We start from the raw sequence: 23639 nt of genomic DNA on the forward strand, positions 1-23639 counted from the left end.
TATTTTTAAATATATATATATATTTTTTTTTTTACTTCGCCCTTTACAGGAAAGGTTTATAGAACCCTGGATTGGAGCTCCATAAGTTTTGGTTATATTTTAAATTTAGTGGGTTTAAGGAGGACAGTGGCAAAAATATGATTTTACTGTTACAAGAGGACCTGAGCTAGTCCATGTAGAACAAGCCGTCAGTCAACCAGGAGTATTTCAGCATTCCAGACTCGAGGGCGCTGTGGCCTGGATGGGGTGGGCACAGTGGAGATGGAGAGGTCATGTAAGATTTTGTGGTGAGCCCATGATGGATGGGGGAATGCTAGATATTGATTCATTTTATGGTACTGGATTACTATAACTGATGCCATCTGTGCATTGAGGAATTATGGTATTAGTATAAACCTTAATAGATTGATAAATTTTCTGAAAGTACGAACTAGATTTTACCTTCACTGTTCTTTCTAAAGCGTAAGCTCAAGACCAGGGGGACCAGATTATCTTCTCTTTCTCCCTTTCCCTCACTTAGCAGAGTTCCAGACACACAGTAGCCACTCATGTACATTTCATGCAATGAACAAATAGCCCCAAATGGCGGAAAGTGTGAGTCACTACAAGCTTCTCTTTTTATTTGATTTTTAAATAAACATTGTCTTTATTGGCAATTTCTTCATTACTCCAACAAATATTTCTGGAGTGCCTGTTAGGTATGAGAATGTGCTGCTGCTCGGGAAGCATGACGTTGGAACAGGGGGTGCACGGAACAAACACGGACCCTGACTCCATAGAGTCTGCAGACTCCCGCACAGGAGAAAAAGGCAGGAGCCCCTGGGAGCATCTCCTTAGGAATGAGGGAGGGAAATGGTTCCTGCCCCTGGTTAAGGAAGCAGTGCAAGCCACCAGGGTAATTTTTCTAGCACTGGATACTGGTCTAGGTTCTACACTTGTCTCTCGATGAAATCCTTCCAGTCCTTTTTCAACTGAGGAAGCAGAAGTTCAGGGAGCTTAGGTTTCCTTCCCCAAAGTCACACAGCCAATGGGTGATGAAGCTGGGGTTCAAATTCAGACTAACTCCTGTGCCCTTTGGTCTTCTCTCTGTCTGCAACACCCACTGTCCTTTAACTGCGTCATCCTTGGAAAGGTTAAGATCATTTCAAATCTGCCGCCCTGAGCCTGGAGAACATTTCCTTACATGCATATGTGAGTATATATCTGTGTGCATTCACACGTGTGTAGAGGGGTGTGTGTGTGTGTGTGTGTGTGTGTGTGTGTGTGTGTGTGTAGATGAAGGAGAAGGAAGAAGGGAAGTGGTTTTCTTATAGCCTCGCCGGTCAGGTAACTCAGAGCAACCCTTAGTTACTGGCGGGAGCCTCCTCAAACAGAGCCAGATCCCCCCCCTAGTGGTAGTTTCGGGGAGGCTCAGGGAGGACTCTCCTCGAAGATTCATAAGGCATGCGAGACCATCAGTCAAGATAGTCTACAAATGTCAGTTAGAAAAGATTTATAATCAGCAGAGAGCTTGATAAACCAGCTTTTACTGCAGCACCATTGTGCTAAGAACACCGTCCCTTCCAAGAGCAGAGGGCAGAATGCTGTTTCCATCCGTCTGTACAAATACTTGTGAATCCCTTCACCTTAATACATGGACAGTAGACTAAGAGAAGCCCTGAGTAATTTATGTATAGAACCACCTCCCTTCATAAGTAAATGGAATAGATTTAATATTCTGAGCTCCATGGGAAGAGGGCGTATAAAATCCCTTTCAAGTATATGTTTTATAAAATATAGGTCATGAATTGAGTTTTCAATTCATGTATCAAAGAAAAAAATTTTAATAGACTCACAGCTTTCTCGCTGTAATTATGGCTGCATCTTTTTTTCAAGCCAAGCCTAGTACCCAAAGCTATTTTATTATTCAGAAGACTGGCTCTTTTCAAAGATTGCTCAAAAGTTTGGTTTGGGGGATTTTCAGTGTTTTCTTCTTGTTCCAGATTTCTGCTTGTGTTCAGCATGTCGCAGTTTGTATCCGCTGTGTTTGTGGTTGGGAGGGGTCGCTAACCCAGAGACCGTCTCGGTGGGGAGGGCAGGGCAGGGCTCCTGACTCTGTGGTTGGCCTCTGTGTCTTTGAGAAAGGTCTCTATCCAGATTGATGGAGGGTCTGTCCCCTGGGCCGTCAAAGCTAGACTCAATGAGCTGCTGGCCATCTGTCCCTCTGCGTTTCTTCCCACTTCTGTGATCTCGCCCCCTCTCCTGCTAAGGAGATTCTGTGCACGTCGGCTCACACTAGGGTTCTCAGCCAGGGTTAGAGGTGAGGACTTGCACAGTAACTTACATACAGGAAATTAAGTTAACTAGGTGTTTCCTGTGTGTGATGCACCATTCAAGAATGGCTGGTTGGATTTCTACCAGTTTGGGAAAGTGCCTTTGACATGTTTTAACTTGAAATGTCGACCCATCCACTTAAAAGAGATAATCCAAGGGACCTAGGCTATTGCTGAGGCACGTCATGTGGATTCAGACACTACAGAGCAGTGATTCACCTGCAGACGACTTACCTTCTTCCCAGCCCCCAGACACTTTGGGTCACCCCACTAAGGGAGGGGAAAGCGCCACTGGCATCTAGCGGGTAGAGGCCAGGGATGTGGCGCACAGGACAAGCCCCCAATGAAGGATTATTGGGCTCAAGAGGTCGGCACTCCCAAGGTTAAGAAAACCCGCCCAGAGGAGGAAATGAAGAGTTTGGGCTGTGCATGGCACATCTGGAATCTGGAGGAGCACGGACATTGGCTAGTGCCTCTCTGTGGCGAGTCTCGGGGTGAGCTCCGGCCAGCCTGTTCCTCTGAGGACGGTCCAGCAGCATGTAGCTGCGGGTAGCGGTGAGCACTGCGTGAGTGGGAGCTGGGATGAGGCCCTATGCCAAGGGATTCCTGTGCATGGTCTCCCTGACTCACCATAGGTATCCTACACACAGACGTGTGATCATCTCCATGTTTCCAGGGAGGACACTGAAGCTTAGGGAGGTTAGAAAACAATTTTCCCAGGCGAGCGGAGCCCTCTCCCTCAATACCCATTCTTCTCTCCATTAGTAACGAACCCCAACATACGACAGCGTCATTGTGTCCGCGTGAAAACCGTATTGCGGCTAGGTGTGGCCGTGTGGTAGAGTCCCAGCCAGCGAGCTACAAGCACGGCATTTTGTCACGTTCCCGAGATGAGCTGGGGGCCACGGGAGCTGGGAAGGTTGCCCGTTTGTCCTGGCCGGAATGAGGTCTTGGGGGCTAGACCTCAGGCAGGCGCTGTGTTTCACAAGGTGGCTTTGAGGGTGGAAACTGTGTCCTAAGAAGGTGGCGAAAGACAGACAGGGACAGGATTCTGTTGCCCGTGGAATGTTACAGCAGCCCCGGACTGCCTCTCTCCAGAAGTGTCTTACATGAGACAGTAATGAACTTCTGTCTCATTGAGCTCACTGTTATGTTGGCTCCTCTGTGCTCGTCACCAAATCTAATAACAGCTGACATACCCAGCGTCAGTCCACGAGTAAGAATTACAGCCAAGACAATTGGACTCCGAGTCATGCTTTTCAACTGCTGTGCTGCCCGAGACATTCAAACCCTGTGTTTCATACCACCTGCCTCTGTATGGTAGTCAGAAAATTGAGCCTTTATTGGAGCAAAAATTGTCTTTGTCTCCTCCATTATCTTAGAGTTCTTTCCAGAAAGCGTTCTGAGGTCTCTGTCCTTAGGTATTCTTTATTAGATTAAAAACATACCCAGTGCCCCTTGATGGAAACTTCCTTAGCATAGCGGTTTTCATTTTCTCTTGTCACAGTCATTTCAGATCAGAGTCCAGCCCCGATTGTCCGAAAATGCTCCAATAATGCGCATCATCGTGTGGCTGCCATTTACATCAGTATCCACATCCCAAGGACTAGGGAGGAAGGGGAAAGATACAGGGAATGTTAAGAGGGCTCTAGAAGGTTTTCACAGAATATTAATTTTTGGGCTTGTCAGGGAGTCAACTGGACATGCATCTTCAGGATGTGCCTGTCAGTTCATTGGGGAGATCGATGTGTTCTAACAAGAGTGCAGCCCAGGGGTCGAGACCACTGGCTCCCGTGTCCAAAAGGTCTGGTTTTCAGTTATGTTTCCATTGATAATTGAGAGCCCTTGAACATGGCGTCTTACCTCTCTGAGCTTTGCATAACTCCTCTGCAGAAGGGGGATAATGGTAATGCCCCCAAAGGGTAGCAGATATCAAGCCTGGAGCACCACGCCGAACAAAATAAATACTACATGTGCCATAAACATTAGCGGCTGCCAGACGCCTTTTCCCCCCAGTGGTAGGGCACAGTGCCGCTGCTAGCATCTTGCAAGGGAAGGAAGAAGTCTGCCCGCCAGCAAAGCTGGGTTCCAATCCTGGCCCTTCCTCTTATCAGCTGTGTGAATTCGAGCATCTCTTCCTTCATTTTGCGTTGGTGATAGTCCACGGTGGCAGCATTCTGTATGAGTTGCAATTAGGCAGATTTGAAATGATGCAATATGGGAAATATTTGTAAAGTCTCACTTGGGCACACGTCTAGAAACATTTCTGTCATCCTCAAAGGAAGCCCTGTGTTTATCAGAACTCATTCCCCACTTTCTCCCCAAATTGCCCAGTCCCAGGAGACCACGGGTCTACCCGTTGGCTCTTTTGATTTGCCCGTTCTGGGCATTTCACATAAATGGGATCCCACAGGAGGTGGTATGTTGTGACTGGTTTCTTTCCCACGGCACCATGTTTCTATGATGCTGGGTCGAATGCAACACGGGTCAGTATTTCGTTTCTTCTTGTTGCCAAAGACAGGGTCCGCTCCTTATATCAGCCTTGGCCACACTCACTGCTGCCTCAGCTGGTAAAGAGGAAGACATAACATTCTTTGTCAAGAGTACTCTTGAATTATGCACATTTTCAATTATTTGACATAGTCAAGAACATGGCCCTTACATAAAGTATACCTAAGCTCTACTTACAAGAATTAAATGAGATAATACATGGAAGTTCTTGGTAGCAAGCCCCATACATGGTGGCCCCTCAGGAAATAGTCCCTCCCTGTGTTGGGTGGGCTGTCTTATAACACACCTCCTTGTCATCCACTTTACTGTTTGTCACCCTAAGGAATCCCCGTCAGTAACGATTCCAACTGATTAAGTAGAAGAATTATGCCTAAGTGTTTTCTAAGGAGTTTGCTCACCAGGTATCCCAAAAATGTCTTTTGGAAAAAAAAAATCCAATTTGCACTATTTTGTCAAGTTTCTGGAAACCTACCAAAGGTTCAAGTTAGATATTCCCTCGTAAATTTCCACCGGTATCCATATATTCATAAAGTATATCTGAGACCTTTACTTTCATCAACCCAAGTATATTCCCATTTTGACAGCGTCACTGTTGGGTGTATGAGCTTTAATGAAAGACAGCCTTTGAAAACGACCATCGTAGGGTCTTTCTGACTTACTTCAGCAAGGTTTAGAAGTAAAAAACACTTACTCATCCTCGATCCTTTCCCCTTGACCTGGGCTGTTAGGCACCACATCAAGCAGACATCTCCGCTACTCCAACGAGCCATCACAGCTTGCCTCGTAGGTGACAGACATCAGAATAGGTACTTCTGGATGCGTCTATTTCTTCCTCTCAGTGATGCCGATTATCATCATGTCCGTGTTTCAGATGAGGAAGCATAAGCTCAGAGAGGTTGACAACACATACTCAGAGGAGAAACTGGGAGTCTGGATCTTTCTGATCTCAAAGCTCATCTTCCTCTAAAGAGGCTGAGTGTCCTTTGTCTTGGTATGAGTTAATTACTTCTTAGTATTCCTGCTTATCCTCCACAGAAAGACTTTTTTTTTTTTTTTACCCTGATTCAGTGGTCTCTGAAACAGCATTCAGGGCTGTTTCCTGGCCAAGGCTTTGCATCTCAATTCGAAATGTTTATTTTATTGCTTATTTTATTTGCATCTCCATTCGAAATGTTTAACAGGCAAACAATGAAAAGTGCAGTGGGGCTTCAGCTTAAGAGTTTGCAATCTGAGGAGCAAGTCTAGGTCATGGCTGTCCATGGGGATGACACCTTATAGCATGAGACAGTCCAGCCGTGCCTGGTCCTAATTACAAGTTAAGGAGTAAGGTCAAGTTACATCACAAAAGGGCAAACACCCCATCCAAGAGAAAAATTATTCTAGAGTTAGAAAAACCGTAACCAGGGATCTAGGGATGAAATTCATCTTGCAATGTATCAGCAAGGAATGCTTTCTGCTGCAGGTAACAAAAAGGCAATTAATGTGGCTTAAACATCTCAGGTTGATTTTTCTCACATTTCCAGAAGCTGAGAGGTGGGTGGCCGCTTCTGTCGCTTCACCGATTTGATAGCATCTCTGTGAGTCTCTGACCTTTCTCTTGTGGCTGTGAGACTTGTCACAGCTCTAAAATCACAGCTATGTCTAAAGGAAGAAGAAAAAGGGGGCAGGAGACATGTCTCTCCCTTTTCATTAGAGATGCAAAGACTTTACCAAAATAGTCTTTTCTTAACAACTCCCCAGAGCAGAACTCTGGCAATCATGTGATTACCCCTGGCTGCAAGAAAAGCCATGTGTAAACCAATATTTCCATATGTGTATGTGCACATGTATACGTGTGTGTATGCACACATGTGTGTTCATCAACAGGGTGGGCTAGGGAGGAGAAAATTGGGAATAGATCTGGGATTAGCCATGACTGGTCCCCACGTGGACCCCAAAGGTTAAGAGATGTACCCAACTTTTAGAAGGTTAAAATGCAGGAGAAACCAGCATTTTCCATGATTTTATTGTAAGTTTGAGAGTGAGTTGGGGGGCATCACCGAAAGGATTTCTTGGCTAAATAAAGGAAAAAAAACAAAATTAGACTGGTTTCTTTACTGTTCAAGTTCTCAGAGACTTTAAGCCGTGAATGGCCTCGTCAGTCTCCAAGAAGAGGCAGTCCCGGAGAATCTGTTCCGGGCAGGCTGTTCCGTGAACCTGGCATGCAGGATATGGTAGGTACGTTGGAAAGGTAGCTTTTAGCCAGTGAACGACTGGATCACGAGGTACCTGAGCAGGCATGCCTCCCCCCTCACAGTGGAGCGGTTAGAGCTCCAGGTTGAATATAAGATTGTCTGGGAACAAGACAGTGAACGTCAGAGAAGGTTGTACAGTGTCAGGTAGAGTTTTGACCTTGGTGAGCATCAAGTCCAGCCACGGAGGGAGGGGACTCGTGAAGAAGTTGGGCACAGGGACCCCACCATCGATACCTCTGGACTGCCTCCTTCCTCCTGCATCCACCCAGATCCCGCTAGTCTCCTTCACAAAGCTCATCAATACTCAAAGAATAAAAACCTTGCTGAGGGAATTTAACTGTTCCATAAATATTAAGCCAGGAGTGTTGGGAGTTTCCATTGTTTGGGGTTTCCCCTGTTCTCATGAAGATCAGCCCTTTGACCAGGTCCTTGGTAGGAAATTGACCAGCCAGGAGCCTGAAGGTGGACATAATAAGTCCAGACGGAAAATGACAGATTTTGTGCCTGTGCCTCTTACCAAGGACTGTTAGTCACAACCGTTGCTGCGGTTTTACTCTCCAGGTAGTCTCTGCCTCACTCTCCTCTTGTCTGGTAGCTGCCCAGCTTCGCCGTAACTGTCACACACAGGATATTGAGCTGAGGGTTTCATACACATCACCTCATTTCAGCCTTGCCTCATCCCCGAAAACAGATAAAAGAATTCTCATTTACAGATAAAGACCTGGAAGGTAGTGGGCAGGGACCTTACTGGGATCTCACGACTTGGCCTCTGTATCTTCCTTATACCACGTGAATACATCAGTATAAAAGAGTCTAAATGAAAATTGCTATGCAAGACAGAAAACGTGACTTTAAATGCATGATGGCTTTTACCATTAGGTCAGAGGAAAAACGGAGCCAGAACTTGATTAGTCTAGGGACCAGTGAAAGGTGGGTGATAATTTTGGACTTTCTTTTATAGACGTTTGTACTAGGACTCTCCAGAGAAACAGAATCAGTACTGTAGGTCTATATCTATAGCTAATAAGAAACTGGCTCCCACAGTTATGGAGGCTGAAAAGTTCCAAGGTCTGTAGTCAGCAAGCTGGAGACCCGGGAGAGCCGATGCTGTAATTCTATCCCAAATGCCAGGAGGCTTGAGATCTATTAAGAGTGATGTTTCAGTTTGAAGGTGGGGAAAAACCAGTGTCCCAGCTCAAAGTAGTCAGGCAGGAGGAGTTCCTTTTTGCTCAGGTTTTCTGTTCTATTCGGGTGTTCAATTGATCCGGTGAGGCCCCAAGACTTTGGGGAGGGCAATCTGCTTTACTCCATCTATTATTTCAAATGTTAATCTCGCCCAGAAATACCCTAACAGACACACCCAGAACAATATTTGGCCAAATGTCTGGGCACCTTGTGTCCCAGTCAAATTGACACCTAAAATGAACCACCATGATACTGTAGGCAGAATCTTGACCTTGACCCCATGACCTCCATCCTCTGGTCTTAGACTTGCGATTATGTTGCCTTACACAGCCAGAGATTTTGCCAATGCAAATACAGTAAAACCATGGTTTGCAAGCATAATTTGTTCCAGAAACATGCTTGTAATTCAAAGCACTCGTATATCAAAGCACATTTCAAGAACCATTGGCTCAGTTGTGATCATGTGACATTTGGCAACACGTGCTACTCATATTACAATACCTCGCTCGTTCATCAAGTTAAAATTTATTAGAAGTGTTTGCTCGTCTTGTGGAACACTCGCAAAACAAGTTACTCGCAATCCAAGGTTTACCGTAAAGTTATGAATCAACTGACGTTAAAATAGGAAGACTATCCTGGATTCTCCAGGTGGATCTAAATAATCACCTGAGCCCTTAAAAGTGGAAGAGGCAGGCAGAACAGTGAGTAAGAGAAGCAGTAGAAGAGGGAAGTAGGAGAGAGGAGGCAGAGGTTGGTTCAGACAGTCCTAACTCCTGAGAAGGACTCCACCTGTCATTGGCTTGAGGATGGGGTGGGGCCACGTGGAAAGCGTGGGAAGGAAATTCATTCTGCTGACACCCTGACCGGGCTTGGAAAGGATTTCCCCAGAGCCAGTAGTAAAGAATACAGACCTGCTGCCAACCTTGATTTCAGCCTTGTGACACCCAGGTGAGTCTCGCTGTGCCCAGACCTCTACCCCACGGTCGCTGTGAGGTCATAAATGGGTGTTCCTTGAAGCCGCTACTTGGTGGTAATTTGTTACAGCAGAAATAGAAAAGGAACGCAGTATCTGGTTTATTCACTTCCATGCCAGCCGCGAGCAAAGTTGCTTTTCCCAAGAATGAAAACAGAAATGGCCAACCAAATGACAGAACAAAGGAGAACCACTCGAGCTCGCGAACTGCTTTAACAACCGTCCCAAGTTCAACTCCAAATGCAACCCCACACCAACATCGTTCTTAAATGAAAACAGCATCAGAAACAACCTTCAGGACATGTTTAGCAACACATCCGAGCGAAGCTTCTTTAATTGTTAACTCTTTTGATAGTCACGTGACACCACTAATTACAGCGAACTGTCCGCTGAGGAGGTCACGCTGACTGCATCCAGGAGGTCCACGGACAGGTCCCCAGGCCCACTGGGCTTTCAGAAGCGACCTCGCCCCTTGCCACCGTTCACCTCCCTCTCCCAGAGCAGACATCTTTCACAAGGTGCTGGAATTCGATGAGGACAAGACCCTGAAAGAAAACATCATCCCCGCAACTGGGTTAACCCACTATCGTTAATGCAGTTCAGCGAAACCTGAGGTGACTTAACAGCACAGCAGTCCCTGGGCTCGGCGTCATGGCGCTTTTCAAGGTCTCCCTACACGCTCTCCTGCAAGGTGCGTGTGGAATGTGTGTGTGTGTGGAGTCACCCTTCCTGATAGCATCCTTGTTTGGGAGCATAATCTCTCCTGGCCCATCTTCCCCTCCAGTGTTCCGACGATGTCTGAATTCTGGAACAGAAAGAGGAACAGCATGGCTCTCTTGGGAGCGCTCAGTGCATGGGCGCAATCAAGAAGGCAGACAAATGCCCCTTCACCTAACACGTATTTGCCAACACCTAGCACACATTTGGTCAACGGCATGCTTAATCCTTCCAGTCTTTTTCCTGTCTGTTTTTATATGTGACAGCTTTATCACGAGATCATTCACATGCTGTACAACTCAGCCGTTTAGAGCGGGCAGTTCAGTGTTTTGTGGTACATCCATAAAGTTGTGCAGCCGTCACTACAATGGGTTTTAGAATATTTTCGTCACCCCCAAAAGAAACCCTGCGTTCATTATACTTCTCATTCCTCCCAAACTCCCCCAGCCCTAGACAACCACCAACCTACTCTCTGTCCCATGGATTTGCCCATTCTGGACGCTTCATATAAATGGAATCCTGTACCATGTGTCTTTTAATGGCATTTTCCCCTTTGCGTAAGGCTTTAAAGGTTATGCTACATTGCAGCATTCATCACCCCATATCTTTTTATTGCCAGATATTCCGTTATATGCATTATTATTTTATTTACATCTTTACGTTATCATTTCATTATATTTTATGTGTCTGTTCCTAAGTTGGTGGACGATGGGTTATTACCAGTCAGCAATTCTGTAAGTTTAACGTACAACATTGTACAAGTTTAAGATGTACACTGGGCTGATGCGATGCATTTATAGGTTGCAATATGATGACCGCTGTAGTGTTAGCTGACGCCTCCATCGCATCTCCTAATTATCCTTTCTTTTTGGTGGTGGTAGCAACTAAGATCTAGTCTCTTAGCAACTTGGAAGTCTGGAAGACCGTGCTGTTGGCTGCCATCGCTATGCTGTGCATTAGATCTCCAGAACTTACCTTCCAAATGCAAGTTTGTTCCCTTTGACCGGTACCTGCCCCCCGCCCCCACCCGCCAGCTCCTGGCAACCACCGTTCTACTCTCTGTCTCCGTGAGTTCAGCTTGTTTAGATCCCATAGAAATAAGTATGTGGATCGTGTACCCAGCAGCCTTGCCGAAAATCCTCTTTGAGCATAGACGCTACTATACGTATTTTATAGTTTCAGTGACTAATGTCCTAGCTGGGTTCTCATGGTGTAGCTGCCTCAGTCCAATGCTCACACTCTGTTTCCTATGCCTTCATAATTCTGCAAGTATTTGTATGTACATGGACAGCTATTAAGCTGACACATCACGTATTAATGCGGTATTGCCCCAAATGCCCATTTGATTTAGGTCTGCCTTTCCTACATAGCAGTTAGGGAAGTAATACGACTGCTTGCTAGAAGCCACAACTTAGGATATATGTCTTTCCTTGTAGAACCGTCTTCTGTCTGAGTCATCATTGGCTTTTTCACCATTTTTTTCTTAAACATTGGAAAATGGACTCATTGCCTAATGGCACTGTATCTCCCCATCAAGAATGCCTTCTTCCATCATTGTTGATGATAAACGATGGCATTTAGGGCCAGACCCGTCTCTTCCCTTCTATGGTAACAGGAGAATCGCTTCTAGTCTCAACCTCTGTCCTGTCCAACCACAGGCCACTTCTGTAGGGGCACTTGCCATGACCGACACCAGCGTCCTTTCCCTAGAAGCAGTAGCCACCCCTGCTGAGCCTGCCCCGTGTGTGTGACACTTACCGTGGAACCAAAGTCTGAGTGAAATGACGTCACGCATGCAGCCCCCTGGTTGGCTTGTCTCTCCACCCCTGCTCTGCTGCTGGTCCCGCCCTCTACTTTGAGAACACAGTCAAGGCCATCTGGGATGATCTCCACAAGCCTGTATCTCTTCTGCCTCTATCTCCCTACGCTCCAACCTCTCTGGCCTCTCAAATATCTCAGGAAAGAAGTCACCTCCTCCTTTTTGGGATCCCTGTATTTTTAATTCTGTATTCTGGTGAGTCTCCATGGCCGTGCTCTTTCGTGACCACCTTCTCCTTCCTGCCCTTCACTCACATTCTTCATCATCTCTGTCCTTTTGGTGGACAGACGTAGCCAGGTCTCCGAGTCCTCACAAGAGAGAACTGGCCGCCTCCCGCTTTCCTTTCCTTACGTGCTATCACATACTCTTTTCTCCTCCCTGTCACAGACGTACTTTCTGAAAACCCATTGTTTCCTGATACAAGCATTGTATATGCCTCTGCCAGTATGAAAGATAATTTTAGGTGGCAAAGTGATGAACTTTTATGATTTTAATAGCTTTTTATTTTGATGCATAACTGAACAATACCTAGTATATCATTCCCATGATTTTTTTTCATAATGTGTCTTAGAGCCAGGTTGAATTTTCGAGATAAATTTAAAGCATATTGAAAAATAAACAAATAGGGGTACCGTCAGTGAACACGATAAAGTAGTCCCTGAGTGGCCGGAATGTGGGAAACCTTCGTCACCTCCAAATGGAATCTCCTCGGGGTGACCCCGGGAGACCCACACGGTAGGAAGGCTATGAAGACCAGAGCTAATGTGTTCAATGAATGTTACCTAATCATCTCCCAGGTATACTTGAGACACTGCTGTGAATGCACAAGAATGACCTTGGGTAGATGGGATGGTCCACCTAAGTGGGTGTTTAGGAGATGTTTGCTGGGTTGAAGCTTCAGCAAGCAGAGCATACACGGAGTGCTCCCCGTGGGCCGACAGTGCACTAAGGTTCACATTCACCCTTTGCAGCAGGCTCATCAACCCACTGCATCCCCACTTTATAGATGAGAACGCTGAGTCTCAGGTAGAAGATGGGGCAGAGACAGAAACCCCAGGCAGTCTGGTTCTGAGTCAGTTCTCACACCCACTGTGTTCTAGCTCAGATCATGAAGGCTCTAATGCACAAGCCAGGTTACTTGGCATGAGAGCGTTTTTTCTCCCTGTGCCGTTCATCCCCCCAAGTTCACTGCAAGAAATATCTATGCGGAATCCATCGTGCATCAGGTCTATCCCAGCCGTGGAAGATCCAGGAAGACATAACTCACCTCTGCTTTCTGGGGAGAGTCCTGCAGACCACAAACAAGGAATGGAATTAAACTGGGCTCACTTTAGCACAACACATAGGGGGAGTCCTCATTTTCTATTAATATCACCCAGGGAAGCGAGGCAACGGACATTTCGCAAAGTCGAGTGAACCTTTATAAAACATCAACAGAAATGGTATAAGGTATCAACAGAAATAAAATACTAGAGTCATTTTTCCTAAATAGTTAGTGGCAGCAATAGACTCGGTCATTTATGTCACCAAAATTAATGTTGGTTCTGACAGCTTTTCCAGGATCAGAGTTGGGGAGCATTTGGAGATTTCTAGGATACTGAGCAAATATTTGAAAAATGATATTGAAAATGCTTGCTGCGTGTAACAGTGTCTCAATAAGAAACAGAGGGTGCACTCAAATGAAGACAGTGCAGGGGCGGGGTGCTGTGTTAAAGGTAAATTGTTAAGGATGGGGGGTGTAACCTGAGCCAGTGACCACAAAGCTGTTATCATCCCGAGCCCTAGGGAATGAGGGGATGTTCAGACCTAGAAAGAGAGTCGTGTAGAGAGGGACACTTTGGGAGGAACAGAGACCTGGAGTCGGGGACACTGCTGGCCCAGGGCAACCCAGAAGGGGGAGATGCAGGGAAATAAACACCCTGACCTCATTCGACTGCCACACCTTCTGATCGCCAAGCCCAGAGGAGGCCAGAGGTCTAGTGCCGTCCATTCAGGCCAGCCTGCAATGACCCGGGGTGGTGTGGGGCACGGTGAGGTGGGCAGGCCCACAGGTCAGGCTGAAGATATTCCATACACGAGGGAAACCTTCCGACATGTTCTCGCTGCTGTGACCTAACGCAAAGACAGACTCACGTGTTTTGAGTGGGAAAAGAAAAAAAAAAAAAAAGTCCAATCCCTTGGCCTGAAAATTCTGGAATTTTGGCAGCATCAACAGTGTGCTACGGATGTATCTAAATATAATTACATTTCTCTCAAGGTAGGGAATTTCTTTGCACCCATGTAATCACCGTGAATGAATGACTACATAACCTTGGAGAAGATTCCTAGCATCTCCATTGGTCTCTAAACTCAGAGATACTTGCTGTTGGCGCTGTGGAGACCGTTAGTTAGTTTTTATTCAGGCCTTTGCAGAGACCATGTTTTCTCTGTTGAAAAAGTCCACCATCAGTATACGTGCTGCTGCGTCCACAAATACTTAACTCCATGCTGTAACGTGTAGGTAGAAAACAGTCCCCAGCGAGAGTTTTCCTGGGCTGTGCGTCTTGCATTGTCAAGGCGTAAAGAGAGTCTGAGTTGGAACCCGTACCCCCTTCAGGATATGAGCGGATCCAGGTCAGTGAATTGTTTCGAGGTAGAAGAAGTTTAATGAATACAGCTTGGGCTGTGTGCTCCTCCATTACCATTTGTTATTACGAAACCATTAGTCTGTCTCCAGATGCTTTCCCACAGGCTGATGGTGTCAAAAGAGTGACAGGTCTCTCATTAAAAATGCATCGTGTCTTACCTCCTGCCTCCTCTCACACCCCGACCTACCCTACTGTAAATATACTGCCTCCACGAGAGTCTACAGCAAACCACCTTGGGTCCTGTTCAGAGTGTCTACTTTCTGCCACATCGCCATGTGGGCAGCGCATGCATCCACAGCCGTAATATACACGGACGCGAGCCACAAAGAAATTGAGTCAACTCTTTAATAACCGTGGGAATATCGCATCTCAAAAAAATCTAGAAACAGTGTCATGATATCATGTACCAGCAATTTAATTTGCTGGGTAGGGATTAAGAGCTGACAAATTCCCTAATTCCCTCTCTTTAAGTTCTTTTAATTCTGTCTCTGCAAGTCAGAGCTTTCCACATATTCCCTGGCCTCCCAGCTGATGTGCTAAAAATGGTCTCACTGTACTGTTCTCAGACATGCAACGATCTAGACGAAGCTGTTTAGCTACTTACAATCTGTTTACATTACATAGAAGGTTGGTTAATTAGAAATAAGCATGTTTCTTAATTAAGGAACAAATTAATTTTTAAAGAAGTGCTGGGACCCCCTCGGGTTACTGCAGATAAGGGACTGAGCACGTGGCCTGTGGCTGTCGGCGTAATTCTTTGCAAGGAGGGTCTGATGTGCGCGGTGACACAGACCACGGTAGCCTTGGAACCAGGTATCTGTGGATTAGAAACCGTAGTCATTCTGCTGATGTCTGGTGAATTTCTGCTGTGTGTGAGGCAGCGGGCTGGGAGCTCCAGGAGCTCAAAAATGAATATGACAAATCAGACCCTTAACAGAGCTCAGGGTAAAATGAAGGAAAGGGTTTCACATATACAGTGCTTAACAAAATGTGCCAAATGCTAGATGAAAAATGAATAAAATAGCCCAGGAGAACACTGAGCGCAAAGCAAGCTGGGGGTTTGGGGAGGGAGTGGTGAAGCAGACAAGAGACCTGGAAAGCTCCCAGGTAGAAGGTGATAGGTTAGTTGAGTCTTGAGAGATGAGCAGGAAACTTCTGTGGCTGACCCTGGAAGCTTGTTCTAGGCAGAAAGAACATATACACCAAGACCTGAAAGAGTAAGGCATGATCTGAGAACACAGGTAAAGAGGGCACGACTCGGGCATAAGCTATGGAGAAGCCAGGAGCTAGAGAAGGTCTGGAGACGCCAACACAATCCAGGTGACAAAGAGAGGCAGGCAGCATGAGAAGTAGGCAGGTTAGGACTTTTTTTGGCTCCTAACGACAGAAACCCAGCCAAGTTTAAGCCAAAAAAAAAAAAAAAAAAAAAAAAAAAAATTTGTATTGGTTCATTCATTTAAAAGGCCAAGAGGGCCTTCAGGACTGGCTGTATCTAGGTGGTCTATTTATGTCATCAAGGATGTTTCTCACACTATTCCTCGGCTCCACTTGTGTCAGTGTTGGCTTTCCCAAGGGGTAGCAAACGACGGTGGTCACGGGGCATTTTCCCCACTACCTTAGCAACTCCAGCCACCCCTCACACTTTATAGAAGCATTATTTACATATAATGGCCCCACTTAAGTTGTGCGCCCATCTCTGAAATGATGGATGTGCGCACCAGTGTGGACAACTCTGAGTGGCCAGATCTGAGTCGTATGCTCACTCCTGGAGTCAGGCATGGGAGAAAGGTGGTGCCAGCCCTCTCTGAACCACGAGGACTAAGAAGGCACAGAAGGGTGGTGTCCCAAAGGAAAGTGAGAATGTTGTTCACAAAAGCAAGGGAACAGAGGCAGGGCATAGAGAGAAACAGAGAGCTGCTTGCTCTACGAAGAAGTCTAGACGAGCTCTTGGTGAGTTTCAAGTGGAAACACAACGTGGACATATTTGCACTGGAAAGAAATTTCTCTGGCTGCGGAGTGGGCGAAGGGATGGGACAGAGGAGGAGACAGACACTGGATGGACAGCTACACTGTCAACAAAAGCCTGGTCTAAGGTGGTCATGGTGGAGACAGTGAGCATGAGGCATATTTTGGGGAGATTTAGGAAGTAGAAGAGAGGGACTTTGGAGTATCCAGTGGATAAAGGGCCACACATTCTTTGAGGGTTGATGTCCCCTCCCTTGGAATATAGATGAGTTCTGTGGCTGCCTTCACTGACAGAATAGGGCAAAAGTGGCCCTTTCTAGCTGCTGAGCCCAGGCCTGAAGAAATGGGCAGATTTCACTTCCTGTCTCCTGCACCCCTGGCTCGATGGAAGAGAGCACCCCATAAGAAGTCCATCTGGAGGCTGTCCTTGGAGAAGCTCGCCCTGTGTCCTCAAGAAGACTGGTCCACTCCCTCCTCTCTTCCTGAGTCTGAAAGCCCGTCTCCGTCTGTGGGTGTAAATCACAGTCATGGGCTGCAGTCTGTCTTCCTTCTGGAATTCTCCATTTGATGGGCTGTCAAGCCCTTTGGTTAGCTTTACTGTAAGTCGAGGGGACTGTCAGTCTTCCTGTAGCTGTATTTCATTCGAGTCCTTTAATGTGCCCCCTGGGAGTGACACATCCTCTAAAATGCAATCACAGGCCACAAACGCAAAAAGAAAACAGAAGTTATTGGATCAAGAAGCGGGAGCCTAAGGCTCCGGCCGGGAGACTCTTGTGTCCTCTGCCTGATTATGACTCTCACATTTATGTTGCTTCTTGAAAATTATAGCCAGAAACTTTTGTTTGGGGGTCAGGAGAATAGGTCTTAGAAGGGTCAAAGGTAGGACAGGTGAGATTGGTCTTTGTCCTGCTGTCTAATTTTTCTGGTAGGAAGACCCCGGGGCACAGCTAAGCAACGAGGCACTTTGTAAATATTAGAAAAAGGTGTCCCCTCTGGGCAGATGAATTATAAAAAAGTGTCCCTCTGGAGGGACACAGACCATTGAAGGTCCTGGTTTCATGGGAGGCACATGAGTTGGTATATAGAGAAATCTACCTCTTCCTCCAGGAAATAAGAGGGCAGGCTGCTCATGAGGACCCTTTGGGCCCCACAACCTTGGGAAAGAGCTTCCAGGAAACGTGCCTCCCAGCACCAGCAGAGGCAGGAACAACAGTCTCACCATCATCACTACCATTTATTGAGCCCCTACTATGTGTTGGGTGTTGCGGTGGGCTTCGCATGTGTTCTCCCTAATCCTTGAAACAACTGTGAGGTGTAGACACCACCATCAATGACAGATACAGACTGAGAATCTCTGGGCCTTGCCTGGAAATGTACTAGAACTAGGAGTAGGAGACACTTGAACTTTGTAGCTTCCTCTTAAGTAGGAAGGAGTTTCTTGGAGAGCTATGCTGAGAAAGGCCCCCACTGAGGCCATGAGTTTGTGGTTTGTGGCCATATTGGCTCATATAGGGACATTATTGCATTCTAGTGGTGATTAAGGGCAATCTATTGGGCTGTTGTTTTGTTTCCCACGCCTCCAAAATGGAGCGCATTGAGTTGGATTGGCCACAGCTTCAGGCAGGATCTACGTGAACCAGGAGGTAATGCGGCAGAGTGGAGTGGTTAAGACTCTGAGCCAAATGTGGCTGGATTTGAATCTCTGCTTCCCCTCTTATTACTTGCCTGACTTTAGGCAGGTTACTGAGCCTCTGTGAGCCTTAGTTACTTCCTCTTCAAATTGAGACTGGCGCAGTTCGTCATAAGAGTGCTGTTGACAATGCCTTTGATTTTTAGTAAACTCATTACAGGGTCATTACCATTACCCAAAGGTTGGTGCAGCACCCCAGTTTAGTCTAGGAGTCCGTGAGAGTTCATGGCCTTCTGAGTTGACACCATTCATTGGCTCATGCTGAACTTGTGCTCAACCAGAAATTTCAGTATATATTTTATGTCATTATAGCCAAGGTACATCTCTCTACTTAGAACTAGTACATACATATGTTTGTGTACATATTTGTATGTATATATACATATGCTTATTCCTGAAGCCACATTTACCACATTTAATTAGCTTCGTGCATTGGAAAGAATGTGATGTTTTGTCTCTTTAATCTGGCTTACTGCTAAGTATTCATCTCCCTTTAAAAAAAAACAATCATAAAATAGGGGCGCCTGGGTGGATCATTTGGTTGAGTGTCTGAATCTTGATTTTGGCTCAGATCATGATCCCAGGGTCATGGCGTCGAGCCCTTCATCAGGCTCTGTGCTGAGCATGGGGCCTGTTTGAGATTCTCTCTCTCTCTCTCTCTCTCTCTGTCCTTCTTTCCCACTCAGGAGCTCTCTCTCTAAAAAAAATTACAATTAAAAAAATTAAAAATCAATAAAAAATCCTAAAATCTCATAAGCGTGTATTCTGAATCTTCATCAAAGTCATAGTAACTATATATGACTTTTGAAGGGCACTGACCAACTAGCAGACATTAATTGGATGCCCACCATGTGTCAAGAGCTGTGCCCCATGCTGTTGAACTTTCAAAGTCCAGTGTCCACTATGGTGCCTGGTACAATGTCATTGAAAAACACTGGCTGGCTGTATAGATGGGTAGGTGAACAATGAGGTTGTTGAATGGAACAAAGTTGTAGATTGCTGTCACAGCACAAGAGATCCTTGCCTAGAAATCAGTTAACACTGTTGTCACAAAGTTGACCATACAGTTATAAATTCGCCTGTAAGTACGATCCCCCAGCCCACATTTTTCCCATTGTATCCATCATGTACGTGGTCATAAGAGGTGTTTCCACATGCCTTCCTGAAACATTTACACTACACCTCTGTCGTTCCCCTGGTTTATCAATCTTGTAATAACAGGCTTCACGAAAGAAACACGCTTGCGCCCCAGGAGACACGTGAGGTCACCTACATCAGCTTGTTTGTGGTGGCTGCTTCACAATGTATGTATACATTGAAACATCAAATGCTATACCTTACATAGACACAATTTTTATGTGTCGATTATACCTCAATAAGGCTGGGAAAAAAATTATTTTGGCTGCATGTGAGATTAGAAATTCCTTCAAAAATAACTTAAAAAAAAAGAATGCGTGTTTTGTGGTTAATATGCCGTGTTCTACTGACTTTCCCTGGATCTTCAAATCATCATCAGATTTGCTATGCATCAGTCTCACGTACCATCTTGTGGGTATAAGTTCTAATACAGCAACATATTGTTTGCCTATTTTAAAATTTGTACTGCACAGAGAACGTGAAGCTATAAGCACCTACTGAGTTCTCTTACATTTCTTTCTGAAACTAATGAGTACATAGATTGTTGAAATTACCAGAAGGAATAACCAACCATACTCGCAAGAAAAAAAAAAAAAAAAAAAGGAAGGCAATAAATCGGATATTTCCTAAATATACATCAATAGGGGAAGGGCTAAATAAAATTAAAAGAATAAAACGTTACGGTGTACAAAGAAGTGAACCGAATAGTTTGTGTTTATATAGTCAATGAAGAGATGGGGCTCAGAAAGAAGACCGCCGACTTCCATACATATTCCACGTGATGCAATTTGTAAAAATTTGATTGAAAACATGCACATAATATATTATTCGCGGAAACAGAAATATGCCCCGGATGACCTGAGATGGGCAGGACTGGCAGGTGTTTCGGGCTCAAATACACCAGTTGGCTGTGCTGACAAGGCTGATGGGTATAGAACAGGACATCACAGATAAAAGGATGGAAGCTAGATCTGTAATGTCTTATTTCTTTGAGTAAAATGAAGACAAAGCAAATACGAAAACGTGCTAACAGTTGGCAGTTCCATATGGCAGGTGTACAGGTTTTCATGGTATGGGGGTTTTTTGGTACTTTTCCGTGTTTAAGATTCCCAAAATACGGAACTGGAGAAGGAGGTTAGCCCTCGTTGGTTACCGACCATCAGTCCATTCTTCCTATTTCTTCCCCCAGATGGATTTTTTTTTTTTAAGATATAACACAAGAAAGATACAGTGGAGATCTTGCTATCGACCTGCATCACTTAGGATTAGGTTTAACCACACGTAGCAGAAAAACAACTGAAATGATGTGAGAAGTTTATTTTTCTTGCATAAAAGACATGCAGAGGTCATATAGGGCAGCCTCAGGATGAGTTTGGAACCAGGTTCTGCCCCTTGAACACATAGCTTCCACCCTTGAGGCTATGTCATGGTTCAGGATGGCAGATGGAACTCTTCTAGCATTCACATCCACACTGTGGACCCGCAGCCCCCTGTACTGATGTCACATTAGCCAGACTTAATCACATGGCCACATAGACCAGGAAACATGATGCTTCATTAGGGGGCACTACCCAAGATTTGGAGGTGGTTTTGTGTTTTCTGGGAGGTTTTTTAGTTAAGGAAGAAGAAAAGAATGTATGTAATGTGTATATCCTTCTCCACTGTATAATTATTTAACCATTTTTAAAATATCAGTATGGACTCAACAGGATTTTAATTCTCTTCATTGGGTTGTTTTCTGTTGCTGTCTTTTTTTAATGCTGTGCTTAAATTTTGTCGTGTTTGGAAGCCAAATACTGAGGCTTTCAATAGTTCCTCATCATTTTTTGATCATTTTCTTACTTTCTTGGGAAATAAGATATTCTAGGATCACATTGTACTTGCCCTGCACCAACGCTGAACTGAAACCACTTGGTTCTTGTAGTGGAGGGTCGTATATAGAGATCAAGGACTGGGTTGTGAGTTTAGTATCATGGCTCATGTGTCATTGCTTCTAAGCCCTCAGCAGACAGAGCAAGGATATGCACACAGATAAATACATTTGAAATGCAAAAAAAAAAAAAAAAAAAGCAATAAATTACCATGTGTATATGGTATGTGTGTTCATACATACATACATGCATATATACATGAACTTGTAACTGTATTACGCCTGTGTTTTTATGCATATACCACATAAAAATTTTTTTTAATGTTTATTTCTCCAGAGAGAGACAGAGACAGAGCGTGAGCAGGGGAGGGGCAGAGAGAGAGGGCGACACAGAATCCGAAGCAGGCTCCAGGGTCTGAGCTGTCAGCACAGAGCCCAACACAGGGTGTGAACTCACGAACTGTGAGATCATGACCTGAGCCAAAGTCAGCGCTCACCCGAGCCCCCCAGGTGCCCTGTGCATGTCAACTTCACACTAATCTCTTCAAGTGCACTCCCGTGTCTCAGGGCTTTTTCTAGCTGCCCCACATTTCTGGCTTGTAAATACCTTCTGCAACAGTGAGAAACCTGACGTTATCCTCAATAGACTTTCTAACCGGCTTATCAAGTCCCGCAATGTGACCAGTCTCCCAACCGTGCCGGTCATCTCATCTGCCTGCCACATCCGCTTCACTCCCCCGGCACCCCATGTCTGGCACCAGCAGGCACCGGCCCCTCCCTTTGTCCCACGCACCTGTCAAGGTCTCCATCAACTCTTCCAGCCAGTGAGGAAAGGGTGGAGGTTATTCAGATAAATGTATCGACAGCAATGTGGGATCACGAGGAGGTTTAAGCCAAAGTAGGAGCCATCCAAGGAGGCTTCCTGCAGGAGTCAACACCTCGAACTGCTTCAAGGACAAAGGGACATTAGCAAGGTAAACACCAGGAGGGACGAAGAAGGTATATTCTAGGCAGAGAGGACAGCTCAGGGCCATGGGAGGGAAGGAAGCTTGGTGACTTCTGAGATAGGCATGTAGGTCAGTGGAGCAGGAGTGGAGAGGGGAGGGCAGCAGAGGGAAGGCTGGACAGGAGAGCAGGACCAGATGGTAGAACAACTTAGATGAGTCCATTTGGATGAAAGTTTGGTTGCGATCTTTCGTTTCTCTCTCTCCAGACACACACTTGGCTTTTAGATTGTCTCAGTACCCTCGGATGAACTGCTCTATCGTTTCCAAAGTTCATTTCCATCTATCAGATGCAAATCTTGGGAGATAGGAACTTTGTCTTATCCACCGCTGTACCCCCAACCTCTAGGAAAGCGTCTGGCACATAGTATATGCTCAGTAAGCATTTGAATCACCAATGTGTATTTTTATTGCAAAGATACCCTTCTGGTCCGCTGTCAGAACCAGGCAACTGGTGCAGCTCAACCAACCCCCGGCTCAGGCAGCCCCACTGTCTACGTTTGCACGGAAAGTGTAATGGGTCATGAAGTTGCATCCGTCAGCGTGCAGATGCTTACAAATATATTTTGCAAACATTTCATCCTATAAAAATGTGGAACCAAAGTACAAAATTCTTGAGAGGCAGCAGCTGGAAGTATTAGTTGAAATGAGAGAATATCATCGTCGTTTCCATTAAGGAGTGCCAACTTTTGTGATGCAAGTAACACCTTCGTGTTAATTCTAAGAAACTGTCTGCCTCATTAGGCAAATAAGGCATCCCACAATTTGGATACAGAATAACCCCAGTGATAAATGAACCTCTATTATACTAGCTTCCCCATTGCAGTCGCCTCCTTTGCACAACGACTGTAACCAAGGTGGCCTGATCACATCTCAGAGGCCTGTTTCATGAGTCAGCGTAAGTTCCGCTGTGCGACGGTAATAAACGAATCCCACCACCTGCACACCCTAACAATGTAAAGAAATTTGAGATACACACAGGGGCCTCCACCTTTACCTTATAGTTACTATAACTGGAACACATGGTCTCCACCATCACTTCTATCAGAGGAAAAGGTGGGGGGGCGGCGATGACATTTGGCTCTCACCTCCCTCAGCCGAGGAGAGAAACAGGCTTCTGTCCTCAACCCAATGGCCAGTACTAGTCATGTGGCCCCCACGGTAACCGCAAGGGAGGCTGCCAGACAGGGAAGCGTGCCGACGCTCTAGGGAACACATTCCCCGTGTGTCTCGCCAGCCTCCACTTGGACTGAGGAGAGAACTGACTTCTTTCTAACCTGGGGCTCACCCGAAGCTCCTTTGGATAGTTAGGAGGATGCAGGTAATCATCACGGATCATAGAGAGCATGAACCTGGACGGCAGGCATCTCCATTCCTAGCTGTGGGTGCTGGGACAATCCCTTTAGATTCCGGAGTCTCACCTTCCTCATCTGAAAATAGAAACACGTACATGTTCAGTAAACAGTGTGCTTGAAGTGAGGCTGGATTTCGAATCCCACGGGATCGTTTTCTGTGACAAGAATTAATCAGCCTTTCCCAGCATGGAGAAAGCGTGTGTGGCCATGGCCTCTTGGCCAAACCCAGCATCAGAACCA

The 23639-nt window shown here is 45.7% G+C and overlaps 1 protein-coding gene and 1 long non-coding RNA gene across 5 annotated transcripts in view; one reads left to right on the plus strand and one right to left on the minus strand.

Moving 5' to 3' along the window:
• CDH13 (cadherin 13) overlaps positions 1-23639 on the plus strand; it is a 1039621-nt gene that overhangs the window by 660815 nt on the left and 355167 nt on the right. The window contains exon 1 of one of the 4 annotated variants that reach the window (XM_049622723.1): positions 9291-9906. The exons of the other annotated variants lie outside the window; for them this stretch is intronic. Within the exon in view, the coding sequence (XP_049478680.1) occupies positions 9867-9906 (40 nt within the window). The 5' untranslated portion in view covers positions 9291-9866. Of the gene's footprint in view, positions 1-9290; positions 9907-23639 lie in introns of those variants that run through there. 4 annotated transcript variants of the gene reach the window in all.
• LOC125916488 (uncharacterized) lies at positions 3721-9219 on the minus strand. The gene is made up of 3 exons (XR_007455933.1): positions 9154-9219; positions 7575-7671; positions 3721-4879 (listed from the first exon to the last, which is right to left on the minus strand). It is a non-coding gene; the product is annotated as an uncharacterized LOC125916488 (long non-coding RNA).

This window comes from Panthera uncia (genome assembly GCF_023721935.1).
Source record: "Panthera uncia isolate 11264 chromosome E2 unlocalized genomic scaffold, Puncia_PCG_1.0 HiC_scaffold_20, whole genome shotgun sequence".
Lineage (NCBI taxonomy): Eukaryota > Metazoa > Chordata > Mammalia > Carnivora > Felidae > Panthera > Panthera uncia.